The sequence below is a fragment of the Suncus etruscus genome, chromosome 13 (assembly GCF_024139225.1).
Source record: "Suncus etruscus isolate mSunEtr1 chromosome 13, mSunEtr1.pri.cur, whole genome shotgun sequence".
NCBI classification, from domain to species: Eukaryota; Metazoa; Chordata; class Mammalia; order Eulipotyphla; family Soricidae; genus Suncus; species Suncus etruscus.
In genome coordinates this window covers 38,210,008-38,231,018 of record NC_064860.1, presented here as the reverse complement: position 1 = coordinate 38,231,018, position 21,011 = coordinate 38,210,008, and the positions used below count along the sequence as shown (strand labels likewise).

The window sequence follows — 21,011 nt, the reverse complement described above, 5'->3', positions numbered from 1 at the left end:
TACATACATAGATTATATTTAGAGTTATAATGCCATTAGAAGACTATGTTTACATTCATTACAGAGAAAGAGACCAAAGTTTGAAGTGGATAAGCACATTGCCCAAGATGGTATATCTAAGAGAGACAAACATACTTAGGAAAGTATCAAGCCAGGGAAGCTATTGGAGAGAGATGAAATGGGTAAATACAGGGGAAATGAGAAAAGCATGTGCTAATCAGGAAATTTTGTCATACAGGCTATATTATCTTCCCACTAGGTCTGAAACACCTTCTGCTTGCTTTAATTCCATTTGAGAGGCTGGGATATAATTTGATTAGTGGTGCACATGCCTGTATGTGTGAGGTATTGAGTTTGATCCCTCACACCATATTACCTCCCTGAACACTACCAAAAGTGACCCTGGTTGCCTCTGAGCATCAGCTTTGCCAGATGTGGCCCTTGTGGCACTTTCTTCCCCAGCATTGCTGAATATAAGTACCAATGGGGAGAGGCCCCAGTAAAAAAGACACTAATACTTGGGGAGAGAGCTCAAATGGTAGAGCACATGCCTAGCATATGGGAGTTCAATACTTAGCACAGCATGTACAAGTACATGTACATGTACAAGTACCAAGTACAGATTATTTAATCTCTGAGTGGTTCTGGTGCCACCCTTTACCACTCCAGTATCACCATACCACCGTGCCTTATTAAACAGTCCTTCAATGATAGACCAAGCATTCACTGAGTATGGTTCCCCAACATGGCTTTAATTAAAAATAAAAACAGGGGCTGGAGAGATAGTATGGAGGTAAGGCGTTTGCCTTGCATGCAGAAGAACAGTGGTTCAAATCCTGGCATCTCATATGTTCCCCCAAGCCTGCCAGGAGCGATTTCTGAGTGTAGAGCCAGGAGTAACCTCTGAGCACTGCCAGGTGTGACCCCAAAACCAAAAATAAATAAATAAATAAATAAATAAATAAAATTCCCTTTTGTTCTTTTAATCTCAGCAAAATGTCAAAAAGATAATAATCTTTTAAATGGTTAAAGTTAAGGTTCTATCCTTTAGCCTTCCCTGGAGTTTAATTGGTGGACTGTATAATGGGAAATGCTTCTTTAACTGAAATTCTTTACACCTAATAACAGTAACTAATCAATAAAAAATTAAAGGGACAAACACATGCAAAATCCTCTCATTACTTCTCATTATTTCTGAGTATAGGAAGTATAGTATTAGATGGGTTAAGTAATTTACTTATGGCACAGTAAAAGTGTTGTAATTTCAAACATATAATATTAACTGATATTATACTTTATCTCTCAGATATCAATTTAACTCTATTCTAATGTGATAGAAGGGAGAAGGGTAGGTATGCATTCATCAATCTATTCAGATACTTAATATTTATTGAGTGCTTATATGTCTTATTCTTTTTTTTTTTTGAATTAGTGAAAAGAATTAAATCTGCTTCTTTTCTTTGGGCCTCTGAATATAGTCTGTGCATGTTAGGGGGAGTTGTGGGTATGGGTGAATTGTGATTCAGGAGGTAGTCATTAAGAAAATCACTATGGAGGCCGGAGAGATAGCATGGAGGTAAGGCATTTGCCTTTCATGCAGAAGGTCATTGGTTCAAATCCCAGAGTCCCATATGGTCCCCCGTGCCTGCCAGGAGCAATTTCTGAGCATGGAGCCAGGAATAACCCCTGAGCACTGCCGGGTGTGACCCAAAAACCACACACACACACACACACACACACACACACACACACACAAAAAGAAAATCACTATGATAGTGGTAAGGTGCTTGCCTTGTATATTGCTGACTTTCATTTGATCCTCAGCATGGTAGTTAGTTCCCTGAGCACCACAGGGGTCACTATTGATCACAGTTCCAAGAGTAGCTCCAGAGTACACACACACACACACACACACACACACACACACACACACACACACACCAAAACAAATAAAAAAAAATAACTGATTCAAGGTGATAAGTGCTGACAGTGAGGTAAGTACAAAATGTTTGAATAATGTGAAAGGTAAAGTGATTTTTAAAATTCAAGAAGAAAAGAAGGCAAAATGTCTGATTGATTTAAGGTTCTTTAGAGACATGCTTCTACCTTTCCTCTAAATCCTGATGAATAAGTCACTTCAGAATTATACGGCAGCCAGGTGGTGTTACTCTCACTTGCTAATGAATATAACTAATTCCCTTTGGCAATACAGAAGGTGGGAGTGAGCAAGAAAGTGTCTTCAGGTACTGAAGTTGGTTATTGATTTTCAACAGACACAGCCTAAGGCAGCAGTTCCCAAATTTACTGATTAAAAGCAGCATTTCCCATATCACCTGAGGCTCTTGTTAAACGAAGTGATTTTTTTTCATACTCCACTCAGAATAATAAATTATTCCAATAATTCTTACTATATGGAGATTTGGAAGACGAAGTGGATGAAGGATGGAGAAACCATTTAGAAAAGGTTGTCCTTAACGCAAGGCTCTTAAGTGTTCTTCATTTATGGATTCCCTTGACTTAATGGGCTTCTTTGAGAAAAAAATTAAGTATTAAATTAATTTATTCTGGTCTTTAGGCGTCTACACCCGGTAGTCCTTGAGGCTTCCTTTTGGCGCTGTTCTCAACAAACTTTCCCAATGGAGTTCCTCACAGGACCATGCATAGTGTTGGGGATCAAACCAATATTGGCTACGTGTAAGTTAAGAGCTTTAGACCCTACCCCATGTCTCCAGTACAGGAAATTGTTTTTAAGACCACACACTAAAATATAATGTGTCAGAAGGGATACCATTATATTGAAAGACAGTTACTAAGTACTTTAAATACGTGTGTTTCATCAAGAAGAATAAGAACAACCAGTGCTGGAGTGGATGTGAGTAGACAGGGATACTCATTCATTGTTGGTGGAAATGTCAACTGCTCTAGCCTTTATGGAAAACAATATGGACACCCCTCAAAAACATATAAACAAACAAACAAACAAAACCTAGAAATTGAGCTGTTGTGAACACAGCTCCTGTGACTATATCCTACAACCCAAAATCACAATGCAGAAAAGGTATCTGCATTTTTGTTGTTGTTGTTTTTTGGGCCACACCGGGCGGTGCTCAGGGGTTACTCCTGGCTATCTGCTCAGAAATCGCTCCTGGCAGGCTCAGGGGACCATATGGGACCCTGGGATTCAAACCAACCATCTTAGGTCCTGGATTGGCTGCTTGCAAGGCAAAAGCCGCTGTGCTATCTATCCGGTCCCAGGCATCTGCATTTCTATCTTCAGGACAGCACTATTTACAATAGCCAGAATATGAAAACAACCCAAGTCCCCAAGAAAGATGAGCGGATAAAAAAAAACAAAAACAAAAAAACACTGTAGTACAGCTACACATAATGAAATACTATGCAGCTGTTATAAAAATAAAATCATAAAATTTGCTTATAAAAATATGTGTTTGGGGTCAGAGCAATAGCATAGCAGGTAGGGTAGGGTGTTTGCCTTGCATGCAGCCGACCCAGGTTCTATGACTGACATTCCATATGGTCCCTTGAACCTGCCAGGAGTAATTTCTGAGCACAGGGCCAGGAGTAACACTTAAGTACCACTTGGTACTGCCCAAAACAGCCAAAATGTAAGAAATACATGTGTCCATATGCTAATGCATTAAATAATAAGACCCTGTGATATTTTCAAAATTCTTGTTATTTCAATGGTCTGATAGATATAAATGATTGTTCGATACATCTTCAACAACTATAATGCTTTTTGTTTTTTGTTTTTGTGTCACTCCCGGCAATGTTCAGGGGTTACTCCTGGCAGGCTCAGAGGACCATATGGGATGCCGGGATTCAAATCACCATCCTGCTGCATGCAAGGCAAAATTCTACCTCCGTGCTATCTCTCTGGCCCCCACTATAATGCTTTTTTGAAGAGAACAAGTTTCTGTTATTTTCATTGCTAGCACCAAGGATATCTGCCATGGATTATTGACTACCTTTATAATAGAACAATAGACTAAATTTCAGTTTAGTGAAAACAAAGAAGTAATTTTATGTCCTTCCAAGTCGGTAGTACACTCAGTGGTAGATTCTCATCTGCCAAGTTGGTGGCATTCCAGATTAGAAAATCTGAACCTGAGTAAAAGTCTTTTTAGTTGTTTCTGTTAGCCAAAAAACAAAGATGGAACTATTACTCAAATCATTCCATCTTTGCTTGCCACAGTTGAAAAATTCATGTTTTTAGAAGAGGATTGTTGTGGACAATATTAGATAATAATAAGGATTATTTCTTTCCTGAACTTGACTCTCCTCATCTGTGAAAAGGGAGTGTAATAAATAAATGTTTCTAAATGTCAGTCTGTAGCAGATGATCAACTTGCTGGCTGTTCCACTGTGCAGGTGGAAGTAGAAAACTTGATTAGAAAGAATCAAAGTAGGGCCTTCTGGGGGTATGAGAATTCTGATTTGGTAGAATGGGGGGTAGACTCAAAAATATCTGTTCATTAAGTAGCTCCCTATAAGGAAAATTTAGTTCAAAAGAGTATGTTGATAAGAAGGATGGAAGACTTAATCTATTTGAAATATAGATTCTGCAAGAGACCCAAACTATAACAAGCGATACACAAAATGGACCTGTTACACTAGCAGTCTAGAGGGCTAAGGGTGGAGGCATGAGGTGCATGCTGGGAATTATGGTGGAGGGAGGTCAACACTGGTGGTGGGAATGGCCCTAATTCACTGTCACTATGTAACTGAAAAACAAACGTGAAAAACTTGTAATTTACATTCGTCTCAATAAAACAAACAAACAAACAAAAATCAACATATTCTAGTGCACAGCCTCAAAGGAGCCCTTTCATGAAGATGTGGGGGAATAGAGAAAGGAGTGGCACTTACAAACAGAAGATCCCCTTCCTCGGGGGCCAGGAAGCCAATCTTGGTGATTCTGGATTAATATGGTTTGTAATCCATACAGTTCGCTGTGATTGAACTCAGCTTTGTGCATGCTACCTCTCAGCCTCATCTTATTTTGAAATATAGCTGTACTCTGGGGACTCTGGCACCCATATTGTGAGAAGAAAAAAGTAAGTCAGTTTGTCAAAGAAGGTGAAGATGGAGGATGGAAGAACTAGGTATTTGACGAGATCATAGGGCAGCAGAATCAACGCCAATATAAATTATCCTCCAGAAATCTGGATGTGTGAAATATAATTGCTATTTATTTAAGCCACTGTTAGTAAAACTTCAAAAAATTCATAGGCAGAACATTCTTAATTCATACATACTGGTATATGACTAGATTGGTTTGGGTAGCAAAATAAACTAATTTTCTCTTAAAGAAAGTTATTAGGTCAACATTACTTTCTGATATGATGAAGATATTAAAAATCCAAGTGCAGGAAATGACTAATTTTGCTCCCAACATAGTGTTCTTATGTCTATTTTGTGGGAGCTTTAAAATCTATGACATGTTGTGGGCCACATAGCATCCTTTTCTCTTTATTTTTTTCTTTGATTTATTTTATTGGCAGCATACAAGGGCTTGGGTCACACAAGCTTGGGTACAACAGTACTCAGGGCTTACTCCTGGATCTGTGTTCAGAAATCACTCCCGGTGGGACAGGACCATAAGTGGTGCTAGGAATTGAACCCAGGTCTTCATGTAGAGCATTATTTTCTATTTCAGGGGAGTTATTAAGTATAATTATGTAATTTTTAGACCAACTACTCAAAATGGGCCATTGTTAGGATAAGTTAGTGGTAATGACCTTTTGTTCTTGTTTAAAGCAGTGCTTAAGAATGAAAAGTGTTTTTTTTTTCTCCCTAATTACCTCACTTGCTTTCTCGTGGAAGCTCACAAAAATCAGGCAAGTATTTAAGATTAGTAAAATTATCAACTTTGAAGTAAAACTTTGTAACATTAACTTGTCTATTAATGACACCTATTTTAATTCATAGCCTATCTTTTATTGAGATAACATCTTAATGGACTGATGGAGGAAGTGATGCAGAGATTATTCATTGCAATGACTAGGTGGTCCTCAAACTTTTTAAACGAGGGGCCAGTTCATTGTCCCTCAGACTATTGGAGGGCTGGACTATAGTAAAAACAAAAACTATAAACAAATTCCTATGCACACTGCATATATCTTATTTTGAAGTGAAGAAACAAAATGGGAACAAATACAGTATGTGGCTCACAGGCAGTAGTTTGAGGACCACTTCAGAGGCCCTAAAGTACATGTTATATTGAGAAATGTTTCATTTCCCCAGAATTTCCTTTACATGACCATAGATTTATTTGAACATGCTCTTGATTACCAAACACCCTACCAAATAAATGGTTGGAGAAGAGCATATTGGTTTTCATAAAGAAAAACCAAGAATTTCACCAGTGTTTCTCTCATAGGGAAAACTCCATAATCCAAACGACAGAAAATAGAAAACTTTCATGTCATCTTTCTACAGCCTCAGTTGTACTTAATTGTTTAGCTATAGAACAGAAGCATCATCTGTTTGATAAGTGCCTAACAGAAGGTGCCTAGTATAAAATGTGCCCAGTAAGAGTCCTGGGAGCAAATACAAATAGACACCTAAAGAGTTCCCTAGGTGACTTGGTATAGATGCCAAATATCTGGCTTTATTTTGGAGGGAATTAAAATACTTATTGAGTGAATGTCCTCTTGCTGCACTTTTCTGATAGTCATCCTTCTGGAAAACATATGAATCTTTTTAATGTATAGAGATGGATAACAGATGGCATAAGAACTGCTCATCCAATGCATACATTGCAGAACAGATTCATTTAATCATTTATTTGTCAAATATTTATCTAGCACATATTATGTGCCAGGTAGTGCCTTTGGACTACAAGAAAGTAAGAATAAGGATATAGCCTCTGATTTCATAATAGATTGGCAGAACTGAAGATAATTGTAAGAACCTCTGTCATCATGATTATCATCAGAAGAAAAAAATACTTATTTTTTCAACTATTTTCTTAAACTTTAAGTCTATTTTAATCAGTCTAGCTGTTTTTTCATATAGTCCTTTTCTCTCTTTTTTTTTTACTTTTCCTTTATGTCTCCCTGTTGAGATCAGAAGAATAATTTTAATTTCCAGTAATTTTTTAAAATATGGGAACTAGATTAGGCAGTGAATGTTTGAAGGTTTTCCTCTCCTGTGATGTGTCATACTTAATTAACTGTCACCTTCACTATTAATATTAACTGGGATATTAATTTGATGAATTATAATTTTTCTTAATCATTGTATCACACTGATCATTCATTGGATGACTTTAGAATAATATAGAGAGCTGAGGAAAATATTAATAGCACATTAGGATTTTTTTTAAAAAAAGCTCCTTAGTAATTGCATATTTTTCTGTGAAGAAAATCTGTTTCTTGAACATGTGTAGTCACCCCAATTTCCTTGTTAGTAAATGCACGTTTTGTCTCGATCACCTCTTGACTCTGTAAATGAAAATACTTTTGAATTTCAGAAATGTTTTTCTCCAGGAGAATTCTCTAGGGTCCACTGCATTATATGACTGGTGAAAAATCTGTATTACTAAGGAAAGCATCAAAAATATAACATGAAGATTTTCTCTATTCCTTTGGTAGCAGTCTATGGGGAGGTGGTACCCAAGAGGAATAAAAGCAGAGTCCAAGGACAGCTGATCATCAAAAGAAGTCAGGTATATTTGCAGACTACTCCTACTTTCTTTTCTTCTCATAAATTAAAAGGAATTTTTTCCTATAATTTCTTCTTATCCATTTTTATTTCTCATCTCTCCTGCACATCCTTCCCCACCTACCTTGAAGCACTGATGAAGATGCCTATTGGACTGCCCCATCTAATTCCCCAATTTTGATACATAACTGGTATGTAGAGTATTACAAGTAAAGTTGATGTGGTCACTCAGTGCAATGCCAGTGCATTTTTAAGATGATTCCTATCACTCAAGTCTAGCCATCTGGATGTCAGAGACATGGAAATAGAATAATTCCTAGCTTTCTCTCTCTCTCTCTCTCTTTCTCTCTCTCTCTCTATTTCTCTCTCTCTCTCACTTCACGTGGGCAAATGAAACTGGAAGTGACTGCTCTCAAAAAGCTTCATGAGATAATTATGGATGATCTCTTCTAGTTTCTATATTATGGCCAGGAGCATTTAGAAAACCAGGGGGTAAGGGACAACAAAGAACCAGCTATGTGGATAACCCATCCAGGGGGGGTTCACTCACCTCCAGGTATACCACCCAGGGCATCACCAAAGTTGCCACAAGTAGATCTGCTACAGCTAGGCTTACCACCAGGTAGTTGGTGGTGGTCTGCAGAGCCTTTTCCTTCAACACAGCTACACACACCAGTCCATTGCCAAAGATGATGGCGAGGATGAGAGCACAGTAGGAGAGGGCATAATAGGCATGTGGATGGGCACAGCTCAGAGTTGTGGAGTTCTCTGACTCACAGGTGAAGTTGATGTGGCCCCTCATCTGGCTCAGAGGTGCCATAGTTCAGTAGGAAAGGTGTGACTCCAAGGGGTTTCCTGGGAGGAGACATAAAATTATGTCAGGAAAAAAATCAGACTTTTGGAGCTTAGATTCATGGGTATAAATTTTGACTTGTGGCTTTAACAAATGATTATTAAATACTTCTTACAATCAAGGTATATGGAGAATTACAAAAATAAACAATAATATAAAATCTCCACCTTCAAGAAACTCTTAATCTATCTGTATTATGGAGATGTAATATAAAAGAACTTCTTATACACAGATGGTGAGAATGTTTTTGATTCAACACTTATGAAAAATAGTATGAAGGCTTTTTAGAAAAGGAAGAACAAAGATGTCATATGCCCAGCAATTCTACTTATTGGTATCTATTCCTAGGATACAAAAATATTCATTCAAAAACACATATGACCCATTATTTACCACTTAGGATAAAAGCTAGGATATGGAATCAACCTTGTAGTCCAGAAATCAATGAATGAATAACAAAGCTGCGGTGTGTGTGTGTGTGTGTTGGTGTGTGTGTGTTTGTGTGTGTGTATGCGCCACTTATATATATATATACATATATATGTATATACATAATGGAATACAGGATAGACTCAAGAAAGAATGAACTAATGCAATTTTCTACAACTTATATGAGCCCGGAAGATATCAGATTAAGTGAAGTAAGTCAGAAGAAGAAAGACAAGTACTGGATGATCTCACTGTGGCAATTAGAATAACAGAACAAGGGAAATCAACATATCAAAATTAAAGGTGGCATATTTAGATTGCCATGGTCCCTAAGTTATAGAACTGGGAAAGATAGGGAAGGAAAGAAGAGGTGAATGGGAGGCAATAGGGACAGGGGCCATGGACACATTGGTAGTGTAGATATATGGTTTATCTCTATATATGAACCACAAAACTAACAAAATTAAAATTGTAAGATCTAACCTACAACAACAGTTAAATTAAAAATGGGTCTGTTAAGAGAGAGGGATAACACAGTGGGTAGCGCATTTGCTTTGCATTTGTCAAGCCCATGTTTGACCCCAACATCTCAAATAGTTCTCCAAGCCCTACAGGAGTAATTCTTGAGTGCAAAGGAGGCATAATTCCCGAGTACTTCCTGGAGTGGCCTAAAAACAAACAAAAAAGGGGCATATTAAGAGCCAAAGTGATAGTACAATGTGTAAAGTGCTCGCCTTGTATTTGACTGGCAAGTTTGATCTCCTGCATCCTATATGGTCACTTGAGCATTGTTTGGAATAATTTTTAGTGCAGATCCAGAATAACTCTTAGATATTTCTGGGTGGGTAACCAAAATGAACAAAACCAATGAAAAAAATAAATGTGATTTGATAGATACAGCCTCTTCAACAAATGGTATAGTGACATATGGTACATTGTATTACCATGTGTAAGAAATAAAAGCAAGATCCATATATTACACCTTACAAAAAAGTCAACTCAAAGTGGATTTCAAATCTTGAGATCAGACCTGAATCTATAAAGTACATTGAGGAAAACAGGCAGAACACTCCAAAACATAGACTTCAAAGAAGCCTACAACAATATGATGCCAATGGCCAAAGTCATAGAATCAAAGCTGAATAAATGGTACTACATCACACTGAAAAATTTCTGTATGGCTAGAACTAAAAAAAGGAAACTGAGTGAGAAAAAAATTTGCATTCAACACAACAGATTAAGGGTTAATATTTAGGCTATACAAAGTACAAAGATTATCCTCCCCAAATCTTAAAGCCTCATCAAAAATGGAAAAAGGAAATGACACCTCTCATTTTCAGAGACACCTCTCTGAAAAAGGACAACAGATGGTCAACAGGCCTATGAAAATATACACATCATTTATAATTATGGAAATCCAAATCAGGACACCAATGAGATAGCATATCATATCAGTGAGAATGGCACACATAAAAATATTAAGAACAATGTGTGTTGGCAAGGATGTGGTAAAAAAGGAACTAATCCATTGCTGGTGATCAAACGCCTATGGAAAATAGTATGGAGGTTCTCAAGTAAACTCAGAATGTAGCTGCTAGATGACCCAAAAATTTTACTTTTGGGTATATATCCCTAAGACAGAAAAAAATTGATTCAAAAGGATGTTTTCACATCACCATTCATTTAACACTCAGTACAATAGCTAAGAATCATATAAACAACCTAGATGTCCAAAACAAATGAGTGGATTATTCCACAATGGAATATTACATAGCTCTAAGGAATGAAGCAATCATACATTTGCTATAACAGTGATGGAACTGAAAATATGTTAAACGAAATAAACCAGAAAAATAAAGAATACAGTATGATTTCACACACACATAGTATATAGTATACACACACACACACACACACACACACACACACACACATATATAGTGTTTAGAGTGACTACATGAGGGAATGCAATGGTTTGAATGGAGTTTGTCTAAAACACTCCTGGCCCCAGAGTAAGTGAAGAGAAGGAAAGAAATAGAGTGGAGAGGGAGAAAGACAGAGGTGAAATAACAGGGTTAGGGGTCAAGGGGATTCAAGTATATTGATGGTGTTAAGGAAGTACAAAAATAAATATCCAGGGGGCGGGGAAAATAAATAAATCTCCAAACCACAGAATAAACAATACTGCATCATGAGACCCAAACTTTAAAGAGACTTGGGGAGGGGAGATATAGGGGAAAGGTAAGGGGTGGACTTTGGGAACACTGGTGGAGGGAGGTCGACAGTGGAATTGCTGAAACATTGTATATCTAAAACTCAACTATGAATAACTTTGTAAATCACAATGCTTCAAATAACAAGTAAATAAAATGCCTGTTAGGAAGGCAGGTTGTGGGTATGGGAGGTAAATGGGAATTGGTGGAGGGAAGTTGACGTATGGGGCAGGTGTTAGAACATATTATATCTGAAACTCAAATGTGAATGTTTGTAAATAACACTTAATAATTAAAAAAAGAAGCCTTTGTCTAGAAGATTATAATAAGGTAAATAATGATATTGTATGTTCAATGATGATATAGATATTTTATGTGGAAAGTTAATATGAGAAGCCAAGTAAAGAGAAAAGGAAGAATACATGTGCATGAGAGATAGGTGTTTAAGTACAACTTATTATTACTACTTGCTTATGTGTTTGTTACAGGACATTGAATCCAGTCTTCACACATGCAAGGCAAGTGCTATTTCTTTGAGTTGCATCATTTGTCCACTATGTGTAATTCTTGGCTATGGTAAACAGGTAGCACTAATGAAAAGGTGATAATTGTGTTACAACATAGAAGCACACATTGTGAGACCAAGTTGTGGTTCAGTGTTGAGTTACCTGCCTTACATATGTGAAGCCATGGTTTTGATTTCCAATAGTGACAAAATGAATGGATGAGTATATAAATAAATAAGTAGAAGACCCTGAGAACTTAAGAAAGCCAGTGAAGATGCCAAAAGAGAGGGTGATTCTAGAAGAAAGAAATAGATACAAAGGAAGGATAAACTGGTAGGTAAAACAGACTTCAGGAAGGACTGAACAGCTGGAGTCAAGTGTAGCAGGCAGACTTAGGCAGGTAAGTCACATGACTTAGGGCCCAGAATCAGGAAATGATAGAACTCAGTTTTGACCTCACTCAGAGTCCAGGTGTTGTTTTCTTAGTGATACATGTTTGGGCTTTGCATAAATCAAAGAAAATGAGAAAGGGACCATTTGTAGGGTTAGAAGCCGACCTTTCTTTTCCCCAATTTTGGGGTCTTAGATTACTTCTCTTTTCTGAGCTTCAGTTTTCCCTCTGTAAAAGAGGAAAACAATGGAAACTGTCACATAAATGTTTTGTGAGAAATCTTACAGTCAAACCTGAACTTATACGTTGTTATAAAGATAGGAGGATTAAATATTTTATTTAGAGTTGTTTGAAGGACACATGAAAAAAGAAATTCAGATGGGAAAATTAGTGAAACTATCATTTGATAGTTATATCATTATAGATGTCGTGATCAGATACATATACATGCATACAAATAAATTTCTAAAGTTTTCACTTAAAAAACATAGAAGCAAGGAATGAATGGCAGGGTACAAAATCAATATAAAACACGCATGCTTCATTCCTATAAGCAAATGAGTGAAAAAGAAAAGTAGTTCAGAAAACAATTACATTTATTATCACATAAAAAGTATTAAGCGGGCCCGGAGAGATAGCACAGCGGCATTTGCCTTGCAAACAGCCGATCTAGGACCAAAGATGGTTGGTTCGAATCCCGGTGTCCCATATGGTCCCTCGTGCCTGCCAGGAGCTATTTCTGAGCAGACAGCCAGGAGTAACCCTTGAGCACCGCTGGGTGTGGCCCAAAAACCAAAAAAAAAAAGAAAAGAAAAAAGAAAAAGTATTAAGCACCTAGGAATAAGTTTAATGAAGAATCTAAAACACATATGTAGTAAAAATTATAAAAAAAACTGTTCAAATATAGAATATATTCAAACATAGAAAAATAGAATAAGACACAAAGAAATAGAAAGCTTTTATTTGTTTATTGCTAGGGAGAATTAATAGAGTCAAATAACTATCTTACTAAGACAATATGCAGTTTTAATGTCAAAAATTATCAAAGTTCCAATGATATTTTAAAAGAAAATATAACAAAAATTATTCAAACTTATATGGAACAACAGAAATTTCCGGAGAGCTAAAGTAATCTTGAGAAAAAAGATTTAGATATATGATTCAGAAGTCAACACTATATAAGAAAGAAAAATTTCTTTATCAGTGTTGGGAAAAGTGCATGTAAAGAGTGAAACCAGAGCAGTCTATAATTCCATACACAAAATATAAATTCAAATTGATTTAAAACCTGGAGGATAAGGCAGAAAAAACTGATATCTACAAAGTCAGTATACAAAAATTGCTCTCATTCCTATATACAAATTATGAATCAGAGGAGAAAGATATCAGAGTCTCTAGCCCATTAAAAATGATTTACCAAATATCAAGTATCTAGAAATCAACCTAACAAAAGAGGTGGGAGATCTATTTCAAGAAAACTTCAAAATGGACAAATAATCCATGCATGTAAATTGGAGGAATCAATATTTTCAAAATGACCATCTTATCTACCATACTATAGAGAGTCAATGTAATCCCTATAAAAATTCAGACAACATTCTTCAAGGACTTATAACAGTCTATAAAAATTTAGTATAGAATTATAAAAGAGCTCAAATAGCTAAAACCATATTGAAAAATAAGAAATATGGAGGAGCCTCATTACCTAGCTTGAAGTCATACTGTAAAACCATAGTGTTCAAAACAGTGTGGTATTTGAATAAGGATATGCTTTCTAATCAATAGATCAGAATGCAATATCTAAAGGCAGCCTTTTACATCCTAATTTTTGACAGAGGATCTGATAATATGAAATGGAGTAAAGTTTCTTCAACAAATGGTGTTGTCAAAACTGTTTTAAAAATTAAAGCTGGATTTGTATCTCACATCTTAGATGTAAAATATTTCACATCTCACATCTTAGATCTGGATCTCACATCTCAGGCAGATAGGCTCCAAGATCTGAACTGCAAATTTATCTTCAATGATACTGTGCCACTGTCAAAGTAGACAGAATATAAATAAATACATCAAATTAAGTAGTTTCTACATAAACAAACACATGTCTTAACTAAAGAACACCTAACTGAATGGGAGAAAATGTTTTGCAATTAACACATTAGATAAAAGGTTGATATTCAGGATACAAAAATCACTCACAAAGATCAACAACAAAAACCAAAAATCCCATTAAGTATAGAGTGAGAATATGAGCATGCATTTGTGTTTTTTTTCTGAGGAAAACCAATAATGGTTAACAAACACATGAAAAAATGCTCATAATCACTATTAAAGAAATACAAATCAAGACAACAAAGAGATACCATCTCATACCAGTGAGAATGACACATATCAAAAATACTGGGAACCATCTGTGTTGGTAGGGATGTGGTGAAAAAGGAATCATTAATTGCTAGTGGTAAGGTTGTCTGGCCCAACCCCTATGGATAATAGTATAAAGTATTCTCAGTAAACTTAAATTTGAGCTACCATATAACCCAGAAATTCCACAGCTGATTATTTATCCCCCGGACAAAAAAAATTCATTCAAAAATGATTATCATACCATTATTCTTTGCAAATTAACTCAAAATTAACCTAGATGTTCAACAACTGATAAGTGAATCATAAAGATATGGTGCATATATGTATATAGACATACATATATACACAGTGGAATACTACACAGATGTAATTAATACTATGTAATTTGCTGCAACATAATGTAACTAGAAGATACTATATTAAATGAAGAAAACCAGAAGAAGAAGAAGGATTAACACAATATAATATTATTTATATGTGGTATTTAGAACAACTGGATGAGAAACTACAATGCCTTAAAGAGTGAATGTGCATATCATCTTTGGTCTCAAAGTATAATAAGTAGAAAAGGCATGAGTAGGAGTGGGGGGATAGACAGATAAGAAGCACCAGGAGGGCCAAGGTATTTTGGTGGTGTTAAGGAATGGTAGAGCTTAATATCCAAATCACAGAGTCAACAACACAGAAATCATGAGACCTAAACTTTAACAACCAAAGTTAAAAGATGCTTGTTAAGATGGCAAGCTGTGGGTGATAATAAAAGGAAAAGAACCTGGGAACATGGGTGGAAGAAAGTTGACATTGGTGATGGGATTAGTGCAGGAACATTGCATATCTAAAACATAACTAAGAATACCCTTAAAAATCACAGTGCTGATGGCTGACCGTGGGGACTGCCAGGTGAAGTGCTGATTGACTCACTTGCCGAGTCCCCGCCTGGCTGTGCTTCTTCTGAGGAAACTGAGGACCTGAAGGGAGCCCTGCCCTGTGCTTCTCTGTCTTTTCTGAATCCTTGGAGCTCTCCTCAGAGCCCTGGGAAGCGAACCCCAAAAACTGCATTCTGAAGCTACCCAGCGAGCCAGTGAGTGAGTAAGAGGTGGCTGACCTTGGGGACTGCCAGGTGAAGTGCTGATTGACTCACTTGCGGAGTCCCTGCCTGGCTGTGCTTCTTCTGAGGAGGCTGAGGACCTGAAGGGAGCCCTGTCCTGTGCTTCTCTGTCTTTTCTAAATCCTGAGACTCTCCTCAGAGCCCTGGGAAGCGAACCCCCAAAAACTGCATTCTGAAGCTACCCAGAGAGCAGGTGAGTGAGTAAGAAATTGCTGACCATGGGGACTGCCAGGTGAAGTGCTGATTGCTCCACCTGCAGAGTCTCCACCCTACTGTGCTTCTTCTGAGGAACCTGAGGAAACTTAGAACCTGAAAGGAGCCCTGTCCTGTTTTTTTATGAATCTTTGAAGCTCTCCTCAGAGCCCTGGGAAGTGAACCCCCAAAAAACTGCATTCTGAAGCTACCCAGTGAGCGAGCGAGTGAGTAAGAAATTGCTGACTACGTGGGGCCCGACTGTGAAAAACTGTGAGTGCTGCCTGAGTGTGTCTGTCTACTGTCCTCTTGCATGAACCTCTTGGGAGTGGGCAGAAAAGAGGCTCCAGCAGAGCACTTAGCTCCGCTTCACTACGCGGCCTTGCGCTCTTTCCAAGAAAAGAACACCATTGCAACAAGAAGAAAAAATCACACTAAGAACCGTGCTGGATCACAGAAGCAAGCATTTCTCTCCAGACTTTCTCTGCTGCGTGCTCAGGCCTAAGATTTGATCCTGTGTGAGGCTTCATCCACAGAGGACTCCCCTCCCTTAGAGGCAAGTCGGCCCATCCAGAAAGGGCGGAGCCAGAGGAGAGTGGTGCCTGCATCATATAGCCAATGAATTCCACCACAATACGTAGAAAAACCCACAATACAAGTGTGACAATGGGGAAACAACGCAGGCCAGCATCAGACATAGAGAATGAAGATGACAATTCTGAGGATCAGATAATGACCAACCAACTAATCAACCTCTCAGATAAGAACTTTAGACTAGCAATATGAAAGATGCTTAAAGAACTCAAAGAAACCATGGATAGAGTTGAACAGAACACTAATAAGAACCAAGAAAATATGAAGACAGAAATCACAAAACTCCAAACTGAAATAACATGTCAACTAACAGGCCTGAAAAAGTCAGTAAACAAAGTGAATGACAAAATGTATAAGCTCTGGGACAGGGTCTCAGAAGCTGAGAATAGACTTGGTGCTGTGGAAAATGAGATACATAATAATTCCATACAGCAGGAGAGATTGGAAAAAAAACTTAAAGTAAATGAACAGACAATGGAAAAATTAGTCAAAGAATGGGAACAGATGAAGATAGAAGTCTATGATAAGATCAACAGAAACAACTTAAGAATCATTGGAGTCCCAGAGACCCAGGAAGAAAATTTTCAGGAAGAATCAACGGTCAAGAACATCATTAAAGAGAAACTTCCAGAGCTAAAGAATATATGTGATCAAATCCTGCATGATCGAAGACCCCAAGACAATCCTAGTCACAATGACAAATCCCACAGATAGAGACAGAATTCTGAAAACAGCAAGATCAAAAGGGGAAATTACGTTCAAGCAAGCATCCTTGAGATTTACAGCAGACCTGTCACCAGAAACACTCAATGCCAGAAAGCAGTGGTGGGATATTGGGACAAGACTGAATGAAATGAATGCTTCACCCAGAATACTATACCCAGCAAAACTCACTTTCCGGTTTGAAGGAAGAATACATGGCTTCACAGACAAAAAAAAGCTCAGAAACTTTACAGACTCAAAACCAGTCTTAAGGGGCCGGGTGGTGGCGCTAAAGGTAAGGTGCCTGCCTTGCCTGCGCTAGCCTTGGACGGACCGCGGTTCGATCCCCCGGTGTCCCATATGGTCCCCCAAGCCAGGAGCAACTTCTGAGCACATAGCCAGGAGTAACCTCTGAGCGTTACCGGGTGTGGCCCAAAAACCAAAAAAAACAAACAAACAAACAAAAAAAAACCAGTCTTAAGAGAAAAACTGAAAGACCTAATTTAAGACAAGACTAACCAAAAGACACACCAAATTTTAATATAAAGATGGCATTAAATCCCAGGACAATTCTTTCTCTCAACGTCAATGGACTAAATGAACCAGTCAAGAGACACAGAGTGGTTAAATGGATCAAAAAACTCAATCCAACCTTCTGCTGCCTACAAGAAACGCACCTGAATAGTCAGAACAAACATAGACTCAAAATAAAAGGCTGGAGAAAAATTATCCAAGCAAACAACACCCATAAAAAAGCTGGAGTGGCCATACTAATATCAGATAATGCAAACTTTATACTCAGGAAGGTTGTAAGGGACAAAGATGGACATTTTATATTAATCAAGGGGTATGTAGAGCAGGAAGAAATAACTCTCCTAAACATATGCACCGAATGAGGGGCCAGCAAAATATTTAATACAACTGTTGACAAATCTGAAAAATAATATCAATAACAACACAATAATTGTGGGGGACCTCAACACGGCTTTGTCAACACTGGATAGGTCAACCAGACTGAAACCCAACAAGAATATACTAGACCTGAGGAGAGAAATGGAAGAAAGAGGCCTAGTGGATATATATAGGACACTCCATCCCCAGAAACCTGGGTACACATTCTTCTCCAATGTACATGGGACATTCTCCAGGATAGACTACATGCTGGCACATAAAACATACCTCCATAATATCAAGAGGATAGATATTTTGCAGACTACCTTCACTGACCACAAGGCCCTGAAATTATTTGTGAATTTCAAAAGGACTCAGAAGAAAAAATTTAACACCTGGAAGTTAAACAGCCTCATACTCAATAACCAGTGTGTCCGAGATGAAATCAAGGAGGAAATCAAAAGGTTCCTGGAAAGAAATGACAATAAAGACACAAACTATCAGAACTTATGGGACACAGCAAAAGCAGTACTGAGAGGAAAATTTATAGCTTTGCAAGCGCACATCAGGAAGGAAGAAGGAGCTTCCTGAGTAGCTTAATGACACAGCTAATAGAACTAGAAAGTGCTCAAAAAAAGAACCCAAAAATAGGGAGACAGAAGGAAATAACAAAGCTGAGAGCAGAAATTAATGAAGTGGAAACCCAAAAAACAATCTGAAATATCAACGAAAGCAGAAGTTGGTTCTTTGAAAAATAAACAAGATTGATAGACCACTGGCAAACCTAACAAAGAAAGAGAGAGAGAGAGAACCTTGATAACTCATATTAGGAATGAAAAAGGAGAGATCACTACTGATATGACAGAGATTCAAAGGGTAATCAGAAACTACTTTGAGAAACTCTACGCCACTAAAAATGAGAACCTGGAAGAAATGGATAAATTCTTGGACTCATAATCTTCCACGGTTGAAGGAAGAGGATGTAGCATATCTAAACACCCCCATCTCCATCGATGAAATTAAAACGATAATCAAATATCTGCCGAAAAACAAGAGCCCAGGCCCAGATGGATTCACTAATGAATTCTTTCAAACTTTTCAAGAGGAAATACTACCAATCCTGGCAAGACTCTTTCATGAAATCGAAAAAACAGAAACACTTCCAAATAGCTTTTATGAAGCCAACATCACCTTGATACCTAAACCAGACAGAGATGCTACGAAAAAAGAAAATTACAGACAAATATCGCTGATGAATGCAGATGCAAAGATCCTCAACAAAATCCTGGCAAATAGGATTCAATGCCTCATTAAGAAGATCATCCACTATGATCAAGTAGGTTTCATCCCAGGAATGCAAGAATGGTTTAACATCCATAAATCTATCAATGTAATAGACAACATAAACAACAAGAAAAATAAAAAAACACATGATCATATAAATAGATGCAGAGAAAGCTTTGATAAGGTCCAACACCCATTCTTGATCAAAACCCACAGCAAGATGGGAATGGAAGAAACCTTTCTCAATATAGTTAAGGCCATTTACCATAAGCCAGTGGCAAACATTATCCTCAATGGAGAAAAACTAAAAGCCTTCCCTCTAAATTCTGGCACAAGACAAGGCTGTCCTCTCTCACCACTCCTATTCAACATAGCACTGGAAGTACTTGCTATAGCGATTAGGCAAGAAAAAGATATCAAGGGAATCCAGATAGGAAAGGAAGAAGTCAAGCTCTCACTCTTTGCAGATGACATGATACTCTACTTAGAAAACCCTAAAGACTCTACCAAAAAGCTTCTAGAAACAATAGACTCATATAGCAAGGTGGCAGGCTACAAAATTAATACACAAAAATCAATGGCCTTTCTGTACACCAATAGTAATTAGGAAGAAATGGACATTAAGAAAACAACCCCATTCACAATAGTGCCACACAAACTCAAATATCTTGGAATCAACTTGACTAAAAATGTGAAGGACCTATACAAAGAAAACTATAAAACTCTGCTCCAAGAAATAAGAGAGGACACGCAGAAATGGAAACGCATACCCTGCTCATGGATTGGCAGGATTAACATCATCAAAATGGCAGTACTCCCCAAGGCATTATACAGATTTAATGCTATCCCTCTAAAGATACCCATGACATTCTTCAAAGAAGTGGATCAGGCACTTTTGAAATTCGTTTGGAACAATAAACACCCTAGAATAGCTAAAACAATCATTGGGGAAAAAGAATATGGGAGGAATAACTTTCCCCAACTTTAAACTTTACTACAAAGCAATAGTTATCAAAACAGCATGGTATTGGAATAAGGACAGGCCCTCAGATCAGTGGAATAGGCTTGAATATTCAGAAAATGTTCCCCAGACATACAATCACCTAATTTTTGATAAAGGAGCAGGAAATCCTAAATGGAGCAAAGAAAGCCTCTTCAACAAGTGGTGTTGGCACAACTGGCTAGCCACTTGCAAAAAATTGAATTTAGACCCCCAGCTAACATCATGTACGAAGGTAAAATCCAAATGAATTAACGACCTCGATATCAGACCCAAAACCATAAGATATATTGAACAACACATAGGCAAAACACTCCAGGACATTGAGACTACCGGCATCTTCAAGGAGGAAACTGCACTCTCCAAGCAAGTGAAAGCAGAGATTAACAGATGGGAATATATTAAGCTGAGAAGCTTCTGCACCTCAAAGGAAATAGTGCCCAGGATACAAGAGCCACCCACTGAATGGGAGAAACTATTCACCCAATACTCATCAGATAAGGGGCTAATCTCCAAAATATACAAGGCACTGACAGAACTTTACAAGAAAAAAACATCTAATCCCATCAAAAAATGGGGAGAAGAAATGAACAGACACTTTGACAAAGAAGAAATGCACATGGCCAAAAGACACATGAAAAAATGCTCCACATCACTAATCATCAGGGAGATGCAAATCAAAACAACGATGAGATACCACCTCACACCCCAGAGTATGGCACACATCACAAAAATGAGAATAAACAGTGTTGGCGGGGATGTGGAGAGAAAGGAACTCTTATCCACTGCTGGTGG

The 21,011-nt window shown here is 37.6% G+C and overlaps 1 protein-coding gene across 1 annotated transcript in view; it reads right to left on the bottom strand.

Annotated features, from left to right (window-relative positions):
* The window catches only part of DRD3 (dopamine receptor D3), an 84,327-nt gene that overhangs the window by 55,328 nt on the left and 7,988 nt on the right, over positions 1-21,011 (bottom strand). The window contains exon 2 of the mRNA XM_049785790.1: positions 8,240-8,544. Within this exon, the coding sequence (XP_049641747.1) occupies positions 8,240-8,509 (270 nt within the window). The 5' untranslated portion in view covers positions 8,510-8,544. The remainder of the gene's footprint in view (positions 1-8,239; positions 8,545-21,011) is intronic.